This window comes from Cucumis sativus, unplaced genomic scaffold (genome assembly GCF_000004075.3).
Source record: "Cucumis sativus cultivar 9930 unplaced genomic scaffold, Cucumber_9930_V3 scaffold92, whole genome shotgun sequence".
Lineage (NCBI taxonomy): Eukaryota > Viridiplantae > Streptophyta > Magnoliopsida > Cucurbitales > Cucurbitaceae > Cucumis > Cucumis sativus.
In genome coordinates, this window is record NW_022279581.1 from 89,305 (window position 1) to 111,317 (window position 22,013).

The 22,013-nt window shown below is 35.4% G+C and overlaps 1 protein-coding gene across 1 annotated transcript; it reads left to right on the forward strand.

Moving 5' to 3' along the window:
* The first annotated feature begins 5,971 nt into the window (after nucleotides 1-5,971).
* LOC116406370 (dolichyl-diphosphooligosaccharide--protein glycosyltransferase subunit 2-like) lies at nucleotides 5,972-20,491 on the forward strand. Its single transcript, XM_031890091.1, is given in 25 exon segments — nucleotides 5,972-6,108; nucleotides 6,567-6,711; nucleotides 8,161-8,180; nucleotides 8,183-8,349; nucleotides 9,276-9,362; nucleotides 9,548-9,610; nucleotides 9,915-9,984; nucleotides 10,945-11,007; nucleotides 12,248-12,329; nucleotides 13,203-13,383; nucleotides 14,311-14,365; nucleotides 15,463-15,540; nucleotides 15,543-15,589; nucleotides 15,660-15,775; nucleotides 16,919-16,988; nucleotides 17,720-17,824; nucleotides 17,981-18,070; nucleotides 18,159-18,307; nucleotides 18,454-18,565; nucleotides 18,642-18,725; nucleotides 19,278-19,358; nucleotides 19,442-19,490; nucleotides 19,493-19,665; nucleotides 19,856-19,978; nucleotides 20,079-20,491. Coding segments are annotated over 24 exon segments (2,325 nt in total). The 5' UTR covers nucleotides 5,972-6,108; nucleotides 6,567-6,568; the 3' UTR covers nucleotides 20,196-20,491.
* The last annotated feature ends 1,522 nt before the right edge of the window (nucleotides 20,492-22,013 follow it).

The window sequence follows — 22,013 nt, forward strand, 5'->3', positions numbered from 1 at the left end:
AACTTTGTGGGGCATTTTCTGCGTCTTCTTCATGAGTTCCAGTCTCTGATTCCTCAATAATGGTGATGTGATGACATGAAGTTTCACTTCCCCTTGTTCCGACCCTTCTTTTTCAGGATTCGTTAGTATAACATCATGTCTTTTTACCTTTAACGAACCTTGACTTGTATTGAGAGTAACAAAAGTTTTTCTTTTCATGCGAGAAGGAACGTTGCTATGAATTTCTCCATTTTCCTTTGTCTCGCAAGGAAACTTCTTACTACGATAATTATCGACATCTGTATGCTTAATTCGACGCCAAACTTTCACACGAGACATTGGTTCCTTCTTCTTTGTATCTATGTTGGAATCAATGTTGTCGTGTGATCCTTTATCCCGAGATGATTAAAAATCGGAGCACGGGGTGCTTGTACATTTTTCTTTTTAGACACACCTAGCCTTTCAAAGGCTGATGGTCTTGTAGTTGTCAAGGCATGGCATGTGCTTTCTTCCTTTATGGGAGTCGTAGTTAGCCTTCGAAAGACCGAATGTCTCTCAAGGTTTGGTACTGACTGGAGCCTTTCTCTTTCTGCCTCTGTCATGCTTAGCCTTTCAAATACTACGGGACGTGCAACAGATGGTCTAATTCGATCAAATACTGAGATTCTCTGATTATCACCTTCTTTTACGTCAGTATTGTCATCCTCCTCTATAGTTATATGATTGATGTCAACCACTTTTTCCTTCCCCTTTTTAGTTATACGGATCGGTTCTGGCGACTTGTATCCGAGTCCTTTTCTCGACACGGGTATAGAATGTCCTTCCCGTAGAAGCTTCTTTTGAGTTGAGGAGAGCTCAGGTCGGTCATGAATTTCCAAGCTTTTAAACTCGGTGTGAGCTGTGAAGTCATAACCTGCTTTCGCCATCAATTTGTAAGCCTTGGGGTCGAATCCGTCTTTCGTTCGCCTTTGGGGCAAGTTTGCTTCCACCAGATCTACCTTTACCTCTTGCTTCGCTATCTTAGTTAGTGGTGTAGTGAAGCTTTCTTTTATGATTTCGATGTCACCAACTTTCAAACCTTTTGGAGACTCCATGAATGGTGATTCGCCTTTCTTGCGCCTTGACAGAGGGACATAACGCAAAACAAAACTGGTGTGTTTGCAGCATTTTCATCCTTCAAGATCATACCCTTTGTGCTGCTAGTGTATGCTTCACCCTTTCCAGAGTTAAAGGTTCTCGCACTTTCATGTGGTTCTGTGGTTGCGAGTGATTTCAATTGTGAATTATCTTCTCCTTTTGTAAGAGGGGTTTCTGCAGGCAAAACTTCTAAAATATTATTATTCTTTGAATAAAACTTTGCATCTGCGAAGTGAGACTCAGCTTCTGAGAATGGATTAGAGTCGGCTTCAACCTTCTTTACACCCGTCCTGATAAAATTTGACAGCACTGATGCAGTGTTGAAGTTACTACTCCGTTTCCATGAATCAAGGACGCCCTAGTAACAACTTGTAAGTAGTCCTTGAGTCTATGACATGAAACAATGCACTGGCCTTTAGGTCGCCAATTATGAGTTCTAACCGTATCATGCCTATTGCTCTTTTGGCTACCTTGGTTAAAACCTATGAATTACTAGCTTGCTATTTGAGAGCTCGTCCATCAAGATGCCTAATTGCCACATAGTCGACTTTGGCATTATGTTGACAGCTGAGCCATTATCAATGAGGATTCGATCGACTCTCTGTTCTCGAACGTATCCAGAAACATACAAAGGTCTATTATGAAGTTTAGATCCCAACAACAAATCCTCATCTGAGAAGTCTATAGACATACAATAAGAACCACTCTCATATGTCATAGTCGGAGTACTCGAACTTGATGCTCTTGAATTTAGCAATGCATCAATAAGGATGGTTTTGGTCTCTTGAGGAAGTGATAATAGATCCTCTACATTAAACCTTGAAAGGTCTTTTGATACTCCCTCTCCTTCTAGTGATCTTGGAGGGATTATTTCTTCCTCCGTTGTGTTGATAGCATGACACGCAACGACTTCTGGGTCTTCATCCTGATGATCACAAAGGAAGCTTTTTGGAAGGAAGTCTGCCAAGGTCACTAAGCGTTGAGGTCGAGAGAAATTCATGTCTTCATTATGTACGAGCTTAAGCTTATGAGTCTTCTTCTTTTTCTTATTCTTTTGAGTCTTATTTCCTCTTCTATAGTTTTGGTAAGAGCGAGACTCTCTTTGGGTCGGGATCGACTGTCTTTTCTTTCGGTGGGTCACCACTATCCACCCTTCATCGTCTTCTTCAATTGGTCTTTTCTCTCCTTGAGGATCCTCGTATGAGATTTCCTGAAAGAATTGGACAACTATAGGCTCAAAGGTCCCGAACTGGACCAAGCTTTTCCTTTGCTCAAAAATCAATCTCGACGAAGAAGCCTCAGACATTATCGTCACTTCAGCGTGGTTTGTTTGAGCTACTTCCTCCAAATCTAGCTCAATCCTTTTCTCACGAGCCAACCTTAGAATTAGCTCCTTCAGCACGAAGCATTTCTCTACTGGATGACTGATGACCCGATGATACTTGCAGTAATTGGGATCATCTACCTTTCCTGCTTGCTCAGGTCGTTTACATTCTGGCAGCTGGATCAGCTGCTTCTCTAGTAGTTGCTCTAGCATGTCAGCGATATCTGAATCAGGAAATGGGTAAACTTTTTCCTGCCTTTCTTTTAAAGTCAGACGTCGCCTTTCGCTTCCATCATCCTTCTTTTCAACCCTCGCTTCCTTTCCTTTGGAGAATTTCAGCGGGGTTGTGTTTACGACCATAGATTCTTTCGAGGTGCTTTTCACTATCTTTTCAGCACCTTTCATCTCTTTCTTATCTTTCTTTACTTCAGGAACAAGAAAATCTTTAGTTCCTCTACTGGCGATGCTCAACTCCATATCATGAGCTCGAGTTGCCAGTTCTTCAAATGTGCGGGGCTTTATTCCTGCAAAATGTAGAGGAGTCCCCAGTGCATGCCTTGGGTGCACATTTCTACAGCCGACAGTTCGGTGAGCCGATCTTTACAGTCAAGACTTAGAGCTCTCCATCTATTGATGTAGTCGATGACTGGTTCTCCCTTTCTTTGTTTCGTATTTGTAAGCTCCATCATGCTTACAGTACGCCTGGTGCTGTAGAAGCGATTGAGAAACTCCTTTTCTAGTTGTTCCCAACTCTCAATGCTTTCTGGCTCCAGATCAGTATACCATTCAAAAGCATTTCCTTTCAAGCTTCGAACAAATTGTCTGACTAGTTGATCTCCTCTTGATCCTGCATTCTCACATGTTTCGACGAAGTGAGCAACGTGCTGTTTTGGATTGCCCTTTCCGTCAAACTGCTGGAATTTTGGAGGCTGATATCCAAGCGGCATTCTCAAGTTGTCGATTCTTTTGGTGTATGGTTTAGAGTACATGAAAGAAGTCTGAGATGGGCCTCCATATTGTGCTCTGATGGAGTTGTGATCATATCTTGTAATTGTTGAACCGAGAGAGAAGCCACAGAAGTTGATTGTTGTTGTGGCTGATTTTCTTGTACCACGTTCTTCCCTTTGTCATCAACTTTAACGACAGGAGTTTGACTCGATTCAGCAGTTTCACGAGTCTGCATCTGCTCCTTTAAAGCTGCAATTTCGTGGTCTCGTTCATCAACAACCTTCATCAGGAGATTAATTTTTCTCTCCATCTCCGCCATGGCAGTCTCGACTGCTACATCAGCCATCATGACGGACATCACATCTGGGTGTGCTTCTTTCAGTGACCTGCTAGAGGCAGAATCATAATCATTATATAGAGGATTTTCCTTGATGACAATTCCAGCTTTAGGAGATTCCATCAATTGCTTCAGGATGCTCTGCGCGATGGCGGAACCTTGGTCTTGCCCTTGGATGATCCCCTTGGAACGACTACGGGTGATAGGTCCCGTGTAGGTGTCGCTTGCAGCTGAAGATTTGGATGCAGCTTTCTTTGATGCCATTGATTTGCTTGTAGATCTAGATGATGAGAGAGAGATGAGAGGTAGAGATGGTCCCACTGGGCGTGCCAATTTGTTCGCACGAGATTTCCGGAGAAATTTAATTCGTGGACTTGAACTTGGAGTTGATGTTGTATTTTTGTTGATTTGATGCGATGCGGTTCAATCTCTAGAATTTGATCCTCTGATTCTCTCTCAACTGTATGTCTACGCTTGATTTGGAGGAAGCGGAGCACGTGATGTTCTTGAAGTTTGTTGAACGTCTACGCTTGATTTGGAGACGGAGCACGTGATGTTCTTGAAGTTTGTTGAACGTCTACGCTTGATTTGGAGAGGCGGAGCACGTGATTTTCTTCAAGTTGGTTGAATGCTTTACGCTTGATTTGAGGAAGCGGAGCACGTGATGTTCTTGAAGTTTGTTGAACGTCTACGCTTGATTTGGAGAAGCGGAGCACGTGATTTTCTTCAAGTTGGAGTCTTGGAAGAAAGTTTGTATCTTCAAAACAGCTTCAATCTTCGAGGATGGTCAACTTCAGAAGTTAGGGAGTCTTCTAGCTTTTGGAAGAATTCTCTCTGGATCTTCTAGAGTCAAAATTTTCCAACCCCTGCAAATGAGGAGAATTCCTCTATTTATAGAGTTCACTGGTGGGCTTTATGGGTTTGAACTTGGTTAGTCCATGGACCAGACCCATGGGCTCAACCATATGGACTTAGGTTATATTTAGTCTTTGGGCTCAATTAAGCTTATTTTTTTGGCTTAATTGAACTAAAATGATTAACTTAATCCAACGATTAATATGAAAACATGTGGCATTATTAGAATGACCAATTTATTTATTTTAACTCTTTAATTTGGGGCATGTGTCAATTTTAATTAGTCCCAAATTTAATTATTTGTACTTTTCATCATTAACTTAATAAATGATGTGGCAACTTGTGATTGGTCTCAAAATTTCTTATTCAACAGCCTCACTAGAGGAGAAAGTGAGGGAGAATAAGAAAGTCGAAAGTGAGGGAGAAGGTGAAAGGTGACAACGAGGGAGAAGGAAAAAGATAATAATAGAAAAAAAATTGATTTTAAGGGTTTTTTTTTAATTGAAGTACAATACAGGCCTTTTATGCAACATGACCTTAGCTCAACTCATATAGTGTATATTCATTTATTTATCTTAAAACCCATCTTTTTATAAAACTCATCTCAAAACTCTTTATACCCTTAAAAATAATCCAATTGTTTATTGTACCCAATTGAAATTTTTTAAAAATATTTACTAGTGGAAATTTTTAAAAATATTTACTAGGGTATACATAAGCTGGGTTGGATAAATAATATAGACCGACCTGAAAAATTGAACATTCAATATGCAATGGTCAATTCTACCTAGTTGGGTTGGGTGAGTTGTTTAGATTTGAAGCACTCTTTTAATTGTTTAAAAAGAACTACACGATTTGTGTATATTATCTAAATAATTGTTTACCTAGTTAATACGATTGTTTAGATTTGAAGTAATTTTGAATATGGTTTAAATGATTGCTTATTTAGTTAACACGGTCGTCTAGATTTGAAGTCCTTTTCCATCGTTTAAAAATAATTACACGATCGTATGGATATGATCTAAACGATCATTTGCCTTGTTAACACAATCGTTTAGATTTGAAGTCGATAAGACTAAATGACGTGGCTCAAGTGTTTTTATTCTCCAAATTTCTAACCCAATCTAACTAAATACGAAATTTAACCCAACCGAGTGTAAAATTGGGTTGGATAATCCAAGTTGGTCGAATTAATTTAAGATAGGATATGCTTATTATACTCTACATAATATTTGCCTAACTAAAAATAAAAGAAAAGTTAAACATGGTATCATAAAATGGGCCACGTGGCAGTAGGAAGTTTTGGTCTAAACGAATCCTAAAACCCTTCCCTTCCCACTCCACTCTCCCAGCGGCGCGCCCTCCGTTTCAAAGCCTCGCTTCTCTTCATCTTTTCGATTCAAAGCCCAGCCCGCCATCCAGCGTCCTGTTGTTCCCGATTCATTTGCATGTCGCCAGTCCACCAGCCTGCCCTCTCTCTCATCTATTAGTTTCAGTTGCTTCTCTCCTCTCTATCATCTTCTCCGAGGTACTTCATTCACTTCAAAACTGCTTCAGCCAAATCTATAGATCAGTAATTTAGATCCAAAATTGGAAAACCTATTATGATCTGATTTCAATTTAATTTTTTTTAAGGTTTCGTTTGGTTTAAATTCAGATCAATCTGTTTGGTGGTTGACTTCAGTGTTACCGGAACGTGTATAACTCTCAAATTTGGGAAATTGTAGATTTAAAATTCTTCTTTGAGCAGTTTTACCAAAACGTAGTTAAAAGCACGATTCTTCCCCCATTCCACACGACCCCCCTTTGGCTAATCTACCTCAATTCTTTCAGAAGCTTGTCTCTTTAATCTATACCCTAGGATTCTTCAAAATCCATTTCTATTTGCTAAATTTTATATGGATTAGCTTTGTATTTAGGAATTGCATCATATGTGGAATTGATTGGATCACACATTAATGTTTCTTCACTGCTACTCTTTTGCAGCAATGGCTAGAAACCTAGTTCCATTTCTGGTGCTACTTTTTTGGATTTCGATCTGCCAAGCTGCAAACATTTTTCAGCCGATCTCAGATTCACATAGATATGCGGCTCTAGAGCTCTTCAGGCCTACTGACGGAGTATTTGGAAGGTACTACTATTAGACGCTTTTTACTTGAGGAGTTTTTGTGTTTATTTTCTTTTCGCCTCCCTCGGTTAGATAGATTTAGTGCATTAAAAGGTGGCAGTCAAATTTTTGGACTAATCATGAGTGAGAAGGTTCGTCATCAATTCTAAAATAGTTATGGGAAAACGCCCATTTGATTAATGGTACTAATATCCCCCTTTTTGCCTTCTGATCTGGAAATTGTTTTTCTTTTTAATATAAATTATCTTGTCAAACTAAGTTTTTACATCAACTACTTTCATGATAGCATTGGGAAGGAGGTTTCATTTGTGATTCCATTCACAAGCCTTTCTGAAAGAACTAATTTGACCTCTTAAGGTCTTAATTTAGGGATTCTAACAAACTTTAAGTAAGTGAAAACCATTTGGCTTGAGATTTTCACTCTCATAACTCAAATAACATGTATTTTCTTTAAATTGATTGGCCTCCTGCAACAACCTTAACGTGGAAATTGGAAACCATGGGTAGAGGGAAGAAGAAACATTTAAGAGAACATTAATTTGGGCGTAATAAACATTTCATTGATGAATGAAATAATTTAAGGAAAATATGAAGGAGATACACTGAAAAACAGAAGAAGCCCAAATGTGAGAGAACAATTACATCTAAAAAAGAACAAAAGAACAAGAGAAGAAAAGATGAAAATGTACAACTGAATATTTTGGATAAAAACAATAAAGCAGTGGCCCAAAACAAAAGCAGTGAGGAACTAAAAAACGTAGAGTGAGAGGAAGACTGATTTTTTCAATTGAAACTTGTTCCTATGCATCTGATATTTGAAATAGGTTACAACAGATAATACAATCTGGAACATAGTGGCATATTGTTCTCTAAAAATTTATCATGCATTGGTGATATTAACACATCAACTAAAACATATCAGTTTATACATGAGTATATTACCCGTGGTGTTAGTGGACGTGAGGACCAATTGATTGTCCATATATTGACCTATGTGGTAATGCATCGGTGTATCTATGGAGGGGAGGCTTAATTTGATTATGCTTATCCGTAGAATTTGACTTCATCAGAGTGGCACCTTTGTGTTACCTTTTAAGCGTATGGTGTTGCTATGTTCCAACCCTTTGGTTCATAATATACACGAGTATATTTGAATGTATTCACATTCTATGTTCATTTCATTTTAAAAACTAACAAAATTAATTGATAAACTAAGATAAAATATAAAACACTTATGAGATTGTTGATTAAATAATTATAGATTCTAACGAACAATGCGTTTTGAAATCTCAAATAGTTATTGTTCTATTTTTGTTGCAGAATACTACTTTTGAACTGGTGGTTTTTGGTTTTACTTTTGTTTTTGCATGAGCTACTAAGCCTGCTATTATTGTGTGCGGTCTCTCATTACGCCCTTGTTTCTTTTTCTTTGTTTTTTAAAATTTCTATCAGTTTGGAAGAGACACATGAAGCATTAAAACATTTGACATTCTTGGAATTCAAGAGAAACCTGATATTAATGCTGCCACTTGCAAGTCTGTATCAGAGGTTCTTGGTTCATCTGCAGTCCTAAAGGATCTGTTTTATGCTCTGAGAGTCAACGATGTTTTGAAATGTGACATTAAGGAGGAGACATTTGAGGTATTCTTATACTCGCAGGTGTTTCAATTTCTAAGACTTGAGCTTTGTGTCAGATCTTTTTTACTTGCTACTTTGAAAATTAATTCTTAAAACATTTTCAATATAACATTTTGTAGAAGTTTTGTTTATTTATTGAGGTGGCATAGTAACAAAACTTGTATTATCGACAAAAGCTACAGAAGAAGGATGGTATAACCCCACTAAGCATAGGGGATTACCAAAAAGGACTCCCAATGACAACTGATGCAAATATGCATCATATCATGATTAAAAATATTGTTTTTTACAAAGATTGCTGAGTGACAAAAACAGGTTAGCTGAATCCTAAAAAGCATCAAAACAAGCCATATCTGCTTGAACACTCTTTAGTTTCTTTGAATTCAAAGCCTCCAATTATGGGATGCCATTGAATTAGACCATGGAGTTCTAGTATGCCCTTTAAAACCGGAATAACAAGAACTTGATGCAGAGCTTCAAGGCCTGCTAGGGAAGCACCACATCACATTGGAATAAGTGGGCTTGATCCTCTAAATTTGATTTGCACAGAAGACACCAGTTGGAAAATGAAGGTGTAGTGAAACATTATTTGGATCATGCAAGTTTGCAACCAGTATTCAGTTTTTTGAAGGAAGAATGTAAAAGAAATCCTTCATCTTTCTAGGCTTTAGCTTTCCGAATCAAACAAGGTGACTGAGAATGACATATTTTTCTCATTTTTCGTGGGCAATACCAAGAAAAAACACATGAAAATGGCTAAGTACTTGCATTCTTTTCTACCTTTTTGTTATAAAACCCATCCTATATTTTAGGCCAAGGAATTATTTATTGTTCTTTTCTATCTCTATGCATGACTTCCAAACAACTCTTATGTCATTGGTTGTGATCCATGTTCATGATGTGATTTTTTCTTTTGATTTTGTGAAGAGCATTACTTAAGACTTACAACTGCTCTAAATGATGCGCGATCACTGTTTGACTTCTACTACTCTATAGGAAGTTTGTTACTTCTGAAGGTAACATGACAACACATTGCATTTCTTCTTATTTTTTATGATGATTTAAAATTCAAATATGAACTGTTTAAAGTTCTTATTACCCAATGAATGATGTGATGAGAAGACTTGCAAATTCTTACAGGTGTATATCCTTAATTCCATTTTGATCTTTGGATTTAGTAATTTTCTTTCATTATTTGCAGGAACGAAGTTCTGGAATTGATCTATCACTTAATGACGCTGATGGTACTTTTCAGTCGATCAAGGTTAGTTTATGTTAGTTTTCAGCATTGGAGAAATGGAATTATATATAGGCTAGGAATAGAAAGTCGAAAAATCTAGTTTCCATTTGGGGCTTACATTTTGCTTTTCCTTATATTGATGAGAAGTTGTTTTGAACTAAAAATAATAATTAAAACTGCATCAAGCTCTGTAGATTAGATTAAATATCATCTAGAAATCATATGTAGATATTTTACCTTATCCCATTTTTTTACTATTAACTGTATTGTGCTTACCGAAAGTATCCATATTGTTTACCCTTCAGTCTACTTCGTGCATAATTTGCAGGCATTGAGCCAAAGTGATGGAAGGTGGCGGTATAGTTCTAATAATCCTGAGTCTAGTACTTATGCTGCTGGTACTAATTCGTCCATAATTCTTCACCTATCATAATTAAAAAATTTCTTTTGACATTCTTGTTGTATGCTATTGTAAATAGTGATATAACTCTTTAATGCAACAGTGAAGCTTCTTAGTTTTCTCATTGTATTAGGATAACCGAAAGACAAAAGCATAATTTCTCTTCTTATCCATATTTTAAAAAATATTACTTGTCATCTTAGTTGCCATTTTAACTTAGACGGTTAGATGGAGTTTAAGAAAATAATCATTCTAGAAATGACTGTGTACTTTAATGTGTGTTTGGGGTAGTGATGAAAATCCTATGTGAAGTTAGTTGCAAAGGAAATAGTTACATTTTCATGACTAGGCAGTAGTACGCAATACCTTTCTCCCATGAAGTTTAATCTTAAACATTATTATAATTTACAAGCGTCAACACTAATGAATTTGACAACAAGAACCATTTCTCTTTTCTTAATTGCTAAACAAGTGGGAGGTGTAATTGTTTATCACTTACCATGACTGAGCTTTTTTGGAGGTATGCATGTATTTAGGCTAGTATTTTTAAAATTGTATTCCTATCCAAATTTGCAACTTGTATGAAAATTTAGAATCTCTCTCTCAAGGAAGTTCCTTGCTTCTTTCTGAAAATTTTAAAATAATTTATTAAATTCCAGAAATTTGTGAAAGTGAGATTTGTGTGGAACTTAGATTATGAATAATTGTACATTCTTTTTATATCATGCCTGGTTATCATTTTAAGTGATAAGTTAAAAATTTTCAGTTGCTTGATACTTCGTTGCCTTGTATTGTATTTGTTGTTTGTTATTTGCTTTTGTTCTTGTTTTTTGTTTTTTGTTTGGTTTTATTCTTTTATTTGAGTCTAGATGGCTTAAACTTTGTAGCTTAAGCCATATGCTTTTATTAGCACTTGAATAAAATATAACTTTGTTATTTACGCTATATAACTCTATAGGATTGGCACTTGAATCCCTTGCTGGTGTTGTGTCATTAGATCATCGGACATTGATCAAATATGGTACTCTCACCTCTTCTTTTCTGTCATATTGCTGTTTAGCTCTGAAATCTTACGTTCCTTTCTTGTGAAAAATTTCTCATACCTTTTCTTTTACTAGTGTGACTAGTCACGATTATAGTTATTATTAAACCTAGATCTCAATTTGGGATTTTGAAAAATTTGAGGAAGCTCTTTTTTTTTTGGATAAGATACGATTTCATTGATTGAATGAAATATTCAAAGATATGATGCGGCAGCATGGCTTCAATCAAACGGTATACAAAAGAAAAAAAATGTTTCCAATTAGCAATGAGAAAGGAAAAGCTATGGTTATATAGGCTGGTATATCAATACACCATAGAAAGCTGAATGATACTGTTGCCAATAATGTCCTTTGTTATTCTATATTTTCCTTGGAAATGCTTGAATTCCTTTCGTTCCAAATCTTCCACTAAAACCACCGATAATGCTTAACTATAAATGCCCCTTTGATGCTTTTTAAGGGTGGTAACATATCAGCAAATGAAGCCAACTTTGTATATTCATGGGGGAGAACAACGACCAGTTAAACGCCTCAAGAATCTCGAACCATATCTCTCCAGAGAAAAGATAGTAAAAAAATACTTGTACAAATTCACTGTTCTTTTTGGCAGAGGCTATGATGGAGTGAGGTTGATCCAAGGGCCGTGCTTTTTGAAGCCTATTCATTGTATTAAGACAAGAGTGTGTCACTTCCCAAATGAGGAATTTCACTCTTTTTGGACAGGAGCATCTCCAAACATCTTGAATAAATTGTCAGTTTGAAATAGCATGCTAGTTGGTGAGATGAGTGTATAATATTGATTTGGTGGAGAAACTTTTAGGCTCTAGCTTCCATGACCATGCATCTTCACGGTCAGTAAGGGCAGATTAAGGAGGAGATGGGTGAGTGCAGCAGCCCATTCAAGAATTTCATCATCCTTTAAGAGTCTTCTGAAGTTATCCTTCATATGCATTGATCAGAATTCTAGACTTCCTTTCACAGAAGCATATTTAGTGCAGTCAAATGAAAGAGCTTAGGAAAGATCTGTTGAGAGGGGATTGACCGAACCAAATGTCGTTCCAGAATGATGCTATAGTGAATATTTTCGTATACAAGGTTTTTGCTGTAGAATGTATTTCCAAGGGCTTCTAGATGATGAAATTCTTCAGCTGATGCCTTAAGATCAAAATGTTAATCATATTTTGCCTTTCAATTTACGCAAAGAGTTTCCTTTTTTAGTAAAAACGCCAAAGCCATTTGGCAAGGAGGGCATTGGTGTGCTGATTGATGTCGATGATTCTCAACCCTCCAACCTTCAAAGGTTTCTTGAGGCAGTCCTAGCTCAATAGGTGAGTTAAGTTTTGTCTCTGTGGCCAGTCCATAAAAATTACTGAAAAAGTGTCAATCCATCAATGATTTTTGTGCGGGCATGTAAGAGGGGTAAATAATAAATGGGCTGAGTGGATAGAGTTGCATTAAGAGAGTCGGGTGAACTCCTTTTGAGAGAAGAATAGGACAATGCACTCTCACCCTGTCCCTCCACTTCTTTCCTTTTCAAACACCTCAATCCTTGAAACATTACCACTCAGGGATTGGAAGTTTGCTTCATCAAGTGATCCATCAACATCAACCAAAAAACCTTCTCCCTTGTTTGTCAAATGCATAGAAAGGCAAATGAACTAGATTTACAGAGATTGGTTCTAATCCATAATCCAGCTAGTGGATCTCATACCTTTCTCAGCCTTTTGGCCAAGATCAAGTGTAACCATCTAGTGGATCTCTTTATCTTGGTTAATCATCTTAAAATTAATGGGTGATTGTTGCTCGAGCTTTTCAAAGAACAAAGAAGTAAACTAGTAAAGTTTTCATTAAAAAGCCTAACCAAATGAAGGTTTTGACAAAAATGGTGATTGAATTCGTTTGTCACTCTTACTGGATGGAATAGAAAAAAAATGAGGAGTTTTGAAAGGACTAAAAAAGATCATAAATACCTTGAAAGTTATCACACAAAACAACGCTTTGGATAGACTGTTTGGAGTCACAGAGATATCAAGCCTTCTCCATTCTTCCCAAGTGGTCACTCTTTAAGGGACAGTGAAAATCATTGTGTGATTATGAGAGCTTTCTTAAAGACTTTTTGGAATGACAAAAGCATTTTTGAAATCAAGAACTTCACTCCGTTTTCTCTTTACAGAGTTGTTAGAGATATGATCAAGGTGTACCTCCTCAATCTGTCGTTTGGGGAGAAAGACCGCTTTCTCTGGTGTGCTAGCATCAGTGCTATTCTGTGGGTGCTTTGGGATGAGAGGAATAGTAGGTTCTACAGGGGTTTTGATAATGGGAATAAAGGTTTATGGTCTCTTGTTCGCCTTCATGTTTCCCATTGGTCTTTGTACGAAAATCTTTTGTAACTATCCTATGAACATGATTTTGTCTAGTTGGAGTCCTTCTTATGGTGGGATTCCTTCTTTTTGTGGGCTTGGTTTTTGTATGCTCATGTATTTTTTCATTCTTTCTCAATGAAAGTTGTGTTTCTCATTAGAACAAAAAAATAAAAATAAAAGGAAAGAATGGTGGCTAATTGGTTGTTTATTATTGCGAACTGCCAATTGTCTTTAAAAATTTAAAATGTAGCCGCTTGGGAATTGTTATGCAATTTCCTGACTATCTGACATTTAGAAGATGCTTGGTCCTGGTTCCCCCAGTCTGTAGTATCCTTTTGATGGTCTTAATTTTGTAGTTAGACTATGTCTTCACTTCTTCTGTGACCTTAAGTGATTTTGAAATACATGAAGACGAGTTACTTCCTAATATGAAGTCTTTTATTAAAGGAAACTAGGATGAACATGAAAGACGAAAAACCGAGTCGATTGACCCAACCTAAGTCAGTCGGTCGGAAAATGAGGGGGTCGGTTTCGGAAAGTTTCAAATCGAAAATTTCCAAAAAGTATTTCAAGCGTTAAACCAACCTGACAAAAACCGACCAACCCTACTCATCGATGTCGAGGGTCGAGGTCAGTTTGAACATTTACTAAATCGACTATGGTTTGTTTGGTGGCGGTTTTGTAAGAAAAACCAACTTTGATCGACCGATGATCACCCCTAAAGGAACCAAAATTTGAAGTCATAGTCACCAAACATGTTGTCATCTTCTGGTTCGCTTGTTATGACTATAGACTTTGTGACTATTTTTGTTTTATCATGTTCGTATTCTAATTCTACTGCTTTTACTGCTTTTGTCAGTTTCAAACTGTAGTTTTTTAGCTTGCCAATTTCATATTTGTATGTATCTTTTTTTGTAGATTGATACGGTAAAGAATGATATATTGAAACTCTTTGACAGTATTGAGAAATATGGTAAGCTTTCGCCTCCATTATTCGGACCTGGATTTTATTGAAAAGCTTGTGCAATTTGTCACCTTCATCTTGAATTATTACTGTTCCATTTGATCTTGGAGTACGGGTGGATGGTCCGGGTCTGTTCCATGTACTTGCCCAGTAGAAAAGTGGAAGCAGAGAAGCATTGAATTTAGCCCTTTTTAGCCTCCACTTGATCTGTTAACTTATATTGAAAAGTTTTATAATTTCTTTAGTTTGCAGCTGCCATTAAATATCTTCTATAGAATTTGGCATCCAACCATGCAATCTTTGTTTTCCTTTTGAAACTATACCCAACTTGTTTGCTGTATGTTCTATCTAGTTGAATCTTTAAAAGCCTGATGTTGATTTACTATTTTTATTACCAGCTTTCTTTAAAGCAAATGAAAGAAATTAAACATAAACTAAACAACCAGAAACAGAGGAGGGTCATGAAAATTTAAGAAATCATGGGCCCGCCAGCAATAGAATCTTTCAAAAACCACAAATTATTTCAGGAAACTGTCACATTCTTGGTGACAAAATTAATTTTCACTAACTTTACCTTTGCTTATTAGGTAGTCCAAGCCTCGAATCTTTGGGGGTTTTTCCCCTTGAATATTTGTATAAATTTATTTATTTAAGTGAATAACTGAACTTCTCTGTGAAAATAAAAAACAAGTGCGTACACAAATAAAGCCCAAAAAGGGGAGGGAAACCAAAAAAAATGCAACTCTAGTGCAAAAGTGGACTTGTGGGGATAATTACAAAATTGCTCGCCATCAATGCCAAAGAGAAATGAGCCCTTTAAAGATTTTATTGTTTTTCTTCTGTGGGCCCCATGAAACGTACGGACTTGAAATCTCTGGTAATATAAAAATGATTGTATAAATTGAAGTTGGAAGGATTTTGTCTAGTTACTGTTTCCTTCAAATTTCAATTGTTGTAGAACTCAATAACATGCTCTTTTCTGTCTCTGTGCATATTCGGAGTAAGATTATAATCCAAATTGGGAACTTCCTTCTTAATATCTGCACCTTTTTTATTGTTGGCTAACTACTCTGCATAGTTAATTTGTTGAAGTCTTTGTCTTTCAGATGATGGAGCTTTATATTTTGAGGAAAAAGTTGTTGATGCATACGAACATCATGGGCCTCTTGCAACCACATCTTCAGTTGTCGAGGGTTGACAGCATTTACTTCTGTTACTTCTGGAAGCTTAAATGTGAGTGCAGACATAAATTTGTATTCTGGTTCCTTAATTTAATATATAACAATTTGGTTTTCATCTGCAGCTTCCTGGGGATACAATTTTTGGTCTGGCAAAATTCTTCCTTGGCATTGGAATTCCTGGTGATGCAAAAGACTTATTTGACCAAATAGATTCCTTGGCTTGCTTGGAGACAAATAGGTAAGTATTTTTTTGTTAGTCACAGTTAGACTTGGTTGGTCAGTAGATTTGGAGTTTTATATGGAACATTCTTTTTAATATTTTTTTCATTTTTTAAATCGTATTGTTGGTCTAAGGATCAATTGCACTATTTGGCAAATGATTGGTCTAACCTTTGGATGGGTAGACTTTCGAGACTTGAACTACTGGCCTACTGGGAAAATGTTTGGTTGTCTTCTTGGGTTTTTAGAAAAGGCTAGGACTTTCAAAACCAATGTTTTTCTGAAACTCACGGTGCACTGATGCAAATTGCCTGTAGGCCTTAGGTGCGAGGTGCAAAATTTTACGACGCAATAATAGAAAAATATAAAAATATTTTTATGTTTGAAGAAAAATGGTGTTACAAATGATGAGATGATGAAAAAGTTCAACAAAATATAGCTTTTATTCTAGATGATAGGGAAGGAAGTGAATATCTCATGGGTTTCTTTCTTAAATGCTACAAAAAGAAGAAAGAGGAAAAAGAAGAAAAGATGGGAAATTGAGCTTAAGGTGTTGAGGTGCACACCATAAGCTTTGAGGCTAGCGCCTCAAGTGGCTTTCATTTGAGCTCTATATATATGTTATGTACCCTACCCATAATCATTCTTTTTTTATTACGAATAAAAAATATGAACGCTAGTGCTTCTTTTATTTATTGCTTGAAGCCTTGGAATGCCTTATCTTTGTATACTTTGGTATATATATATGTATATTTCATTTTTATTGTCTCTCAAGAAGGTAGAGGAAATATATATCGTTTTGCTATTGTCAATTGGAAGGTTAAATAACCTGTGGACACACTGGAACTATTAGTTTACTTTGATATAGAACTCAGTTTGTCTATCCTTTTCAATTGTAAGTGCTGCATATTCTGAATATTTGTTTCAGTTGAAGGGGCAAACTATTGTCTTGTATTTTCTGTAACTTGTATTGAAGGTTTGTTTCTTTTTTTGGTAAGACTAGAGCCTCTCATGAACTTCAATAAAAAGAAATAGATTGACTTTTTACAATAGGGTTGGGTGTCTTGTTTGGCCACTTGGTCTTCTTTACATGATAGAATATTTTGTTTCTCATACCATTATTGCTTGGATTTCTTGTTTCAATTCTGTTTTCTTGCCACAGGTTTTCTATTCCGTTGATTTTATCTCTTCCAGCTACTGTTCTTTCATTAACAAAGGAAGACAAACTGAAGGTTTATTCTTCTTCTAAACTTGCTTTAATTACCATAGCATCTTCTAGAAGTATTCTCAAAATTTTGTTTGTTCACCAATGGGTTAAGGGGTATGGGCATTTCATTTGTTTTATTCGTGAGTTTAATATAGAATCTGGTTTAGATCACTATGTTATGGTTTTGATACAGGCATGATATCAGAATCAAATTTAGCCTACAGATTTTAGCATTAAAGGAGGTGCATTGTTGTTAGTGCTGTTGTGCCACTGGTCTTTTGTGCTTATGACTTTCTTAGGGAAGTTTGTTTTATGAAAAATAATTGGTGAACGAATAAATATAATTTAATGGAGAAAAGTAAGAACCAAGTTTAACTTAATTTTATAAATTTGGTATAAGTTAGTTTTGGTTCCTGAAATATTTTTTGGAAGTAACAATTTAGTCTTGAACTTTATCTTGTAACTTTCAATTTTGTAACAATTAAGTTTCTAAATGTTAGTTTGTAATAATCTAGTCCGTTTACTTCAGGATTTGAATTAGGCTTATCATAAAGTATTGTTTAGATTTAATGAGTTTTTACATATGCATATTGATAAACTAATTGGAAACGAATGTGTACGACAAAATTGTTACAAAAGTTGTCTTCTGGTTGATGTTGTGCATTCCTTTATGTCTTTTGAGCTTACAGCCTGTTCGAGATGGAGCCTTTTATTCAAATTCATTGGTGGATTATAATTAACGTTAAATTTTATCAGGTTAGCATGAATACTGTGCTTGGTTCAGCTGCACCTCCTTTAACTGTGAAGATAGTTAAAGCTTTTCTATCTGGTTCAAAAGACACTTCCATTATCAGCAGCCAGGTCTGATAGTTAATATTCTTCATATTTGCTTCATTGTATTTGAATGTTATAAACTGAAAGCGTTCCATTTAATTCAGGTGTTTGTTTTGAATTTGATAAATTAACGTCACTTCATTTGTTACTTACTATTGTTCTTCTTTGTTTTTGGAATTATAGGAACTCAAGTTTGATCCTCTGTCTGGTCTACATATCTTGGATGCTTTCCCCAAGACCTTTGATGTTGGAAACTATGTCTTCGTGTTTGAGGTAATTTATTTTTCTTATAATTTTATTTAGCACATGCTTTTGGAGTTTGTCCATGATCTGTTGAAAATATTCTTTACACTTTTTCTAGGTTGTTCTTCATGATTCAGAGCATATGGATAAATATGCCACTGGTGGGAAGATTCAAGTTCCAATATATATCTCAGGAGTTGTCAAAATTGAGAATGCAGAGATTGCAGTTCTTGATAGCGATCTAGGGAGTGTCGAGACCCAGAAGAAGTAATCATTATTATGCTATTTTCATTAATGTTTTCAAATCAACTAGTTATTGATTTAATATGGAGTTCTCTAAATGCTTTTGATTGTCTTTTATGCTTTTAATTTTGGAAGTAAAGAGATATAATTTTTCATTCGGATTCATCCAGGCTTGATCTAGTTGGTGAGAGTGTTGTTTCATTGTCAGCAAACCACCTGCAGAAACTGCGTCTATTATTTCAACTGGCCACACCACAAGGGCACGGTTTTAAACCGCATCAAGTATGTAATCGCGTCTCATCGTTCCATCACTGTTTCTTTTACTGTTTTGACAAATGACAAGTTTGCTTTGTTGTAGGCTTTTCTCAAGCTGAGGCATGAAAGTGGTGTTGAACATATTTTTGTGGTCAACGGCTCTGGCAAAAAATTTGAACTAATTCTAGTTAAGTTTGTGAAACCCATTTTCCCTATTTTCATGAAACTTCCTTTCATTTTACAATTTAGTGAGCTGTATAACTGGTGCTGCTGCTTGTTAAAAAACAATACAACACAACTACACACCTATGGATCTGAATATGTTGTCAGAAGAGGATTCCTTGTTGATGTAACTGTAATGTTCAGCATAAGTGACAATTTGCTCTCCGTTGCAATCAAGCTTCTTAATGAACTTGTTCAAGCTTTGTGCCTCTGAACAACATTAAGGTGGACAGAACATCAATATTTTGATAATCATGAGAATAGAGACTATGTGAAAAGAAAAGAAAAAGTTCTGAAATTTCTTCAAATAGTTCTATAGTTAGTAAATAGAGTTATTTATTATTTCTACTGGAAGAAAATTGTGAAGTTATGTTCATGTTCTTCCCAGAATTCTCATATTTCTCTTATTGTGAGATTGACATTTATTTATGCCAACTAGTTTCTATATTTGATTAGTTGATGAACCAAGTTAAGTAAAATTATAATTGTGCTCATGTTTGGATTTTTTTCTCTATAGGATTTCCTTGGGTTGGTTGAGAAGTTTTTCTATCTCTCAGGTCAATACGACATTCAGTTAACTGTTGGTGATGCTGTCATGGTAATTTCAGTTTCTATTTTTAATATCATTTCTACAATTTACTTTGGAATCTTCTAAGTAAGCCTGGGTTTTCCTTTCTTCAGGAGAATTCTTTCTTACGGGTTATTGGTCATATTGACTTGGATCTACCGAGGCACCAGAGAAGGCAGCTCGTCCACCTCTACAGCCTGTCGATCTTTACACACGTTATGGACCCAAAGCTGAAATAAGTCACATCTTCAGGGCTCCTGAAAAGCGTCCACCTAAGGAGCTCTCTCTTACTTTTTTGGGCCTCACATTTTTACCCTTCCTTGGATTTCTGGTTGGGGTGAGTCCTTTTATTTCTGGAGTATCAATTGACGTTCATATTTGCATCAAAATGTCCATGATTTTGAGAGTTGATGTTGAACCCGTTGATATACATCCAATTTTTTTTATTTTGTATATGCTTTGCAATGTGTCACCATCAATCAACTCTTAATAACGTATTAACCTTACCTTTGTTTATGTGTGGATAGCTATTGCGATTGGGTGTGAATCTAAAGAACTTCCCGACTTCAACAGTACCTGCCACCTTCGCCTTTCTCTTCCATCTTAGCATTGCAGCAGTTATCCTGCTTTACACGTTCTTTTGGTTGAAGGTAGGTGCCATATGTAAATTCTATGGTTTGGATGAGAAAAATTACATGAAATTTTTGTTTCAACATGGCTTTAACGATGAAATTCATTCTCTTTGCGCAGTTGGACTTGTTTACAACCTTGAAAGCAGTGGGCATCTTAGGTATTCTTTTGGTATTTTTGGGACACAGGACCCTTTCCCACCTTGCTTCAACTTCAGCTAAGTTGAAATCTGCCTGAGATTGTCTTTTTTGTTTTTGTTTTCTTTGGAGGAAAGAACTTTTAGGAAGTTTTACTTTCAAAAACTAGTTTTAGGCAGCCTCTTATATTTATATGGTTCAATCCAGGTTTTGTACACGGCTCAACAGTTTGATTAGCTAAGAATAACACAATATTTGTGCGCCCTCCACTCCTTCATGTTGTGTGGTGCATTGGGAATAGCTTTTTAATCCGTAATATATCAGAAATTACATTTGAGATTAGAATAGCATTATGAACATTTGTTCCCCTTTAATTTATTACCTATGTCAGCCATAGATTACTATCGGTATTTATTATTCTACTTTTCTTTTTATTTATTTTTTTTTAGTTATTAAGTTTTAAAGCCCTACACCACTAATTGTTTTTGGAACTATTAAAATCTCTCTTTTTTAAAAAAGAAAAAAAAATTTGGATAGCTTTCTTAGGTTCAACAAAAACTTTTTCCTACAAAATATTTGATGCAAACTCTAAAAATTGCAGTGCAAGAATTGTAAAGACTCGTGTTTGTTCTGTTTAAAAACCTTAGACCTATCACCTATTGTTATGCAGAGAACTGCATCAACTTTAGAAACAATAACAAAGAAATGCATTAAAAGCAACACAAGAACAGGGACAACTATCTGTAAATGGTGACAAAGGTTAACAATCAAATAAGTTTTTGGTTTTTTGGTTGATGTAAGGTTTGTTGAGGTTCATATGAAATCAAATTATTGATCCAAAGCTTTTGGATTCAAGAATTGCGATGACAAGTAACTTTAATGGACTCAGTTGGCTTCCTTGTGTTGGTGTTTTAGGTATAGTTTTCTTTGATGCAATGTTTTCTAACATAAATAATTTGTTTTTATAGCAATTATTTTTGTTTGGAAACTTGTTTATTCAGTAATCTTGCATATCTTTTCTTTTAATTAATTAAGGATTGCATTTTATTTGTTTATTTATTTTAAAAAGTACATGTCTTGTTGTGAGTTTTGGAGAATGGGGTTTAGGGTTTACTTCTCGATCATACATTTCATTTTGTTTTTTAAGTTTAAGTGATCATTTTACAAATTTGTGATGTGAAGTTTCTAGTTAAATTGGACAAATTTAAATTTGGACTTACATTGTGATGAAATATTCTACGTGACCCAACTTATTTTGACATAAATATTTCACTAATGGACTAAGTTGTCAAATATGTTCCTTCACAGATTTTGAAAGAAAAATTATGGGATATTTTACAAAATATTAATAATTTGAAAGAAAAATTATGGGATATTTTACAAAATATAACAAAACGCTAAAATATTTTCACTCTAAAGAACAATTTAAAAAACGTCACACGCGTAATATATTTGGTTATCCAAATCTAAATGATTTTTAAGGATTATTTGGTACACGACGTTTAGATTTAATTTTTATTTATATAAAAATGGTTTTTATTTATATAAAAATGTTTTAAAAGAGTAAATAATTATATCTAAAAATGTTATTTTAAAATATAGCAAAATATTTATAAACATGAGAAAGAATTGTAATTGTAGTATCACATAATCAATCTAAATAAGATGTGAATGACATTTTAAGATCATATACCATATTGGCCATTGGTACAACCAATTCAAAGTTTGAATATTGGCAAAAGAAACTACCAATCAAAATGTTGTGGTTGAGTTATGTGTACTCTTAAGTTCTAATAGTTCCTTTAATTTGAAGTACATCTGCCTACGCTACTTCCAATTTAGCAACTTTCCTTGTACAACACAAACTCTACTTCAATGAAAGATCAAATGCCTTTTTCTTTACAAATTAGAAGTTGGA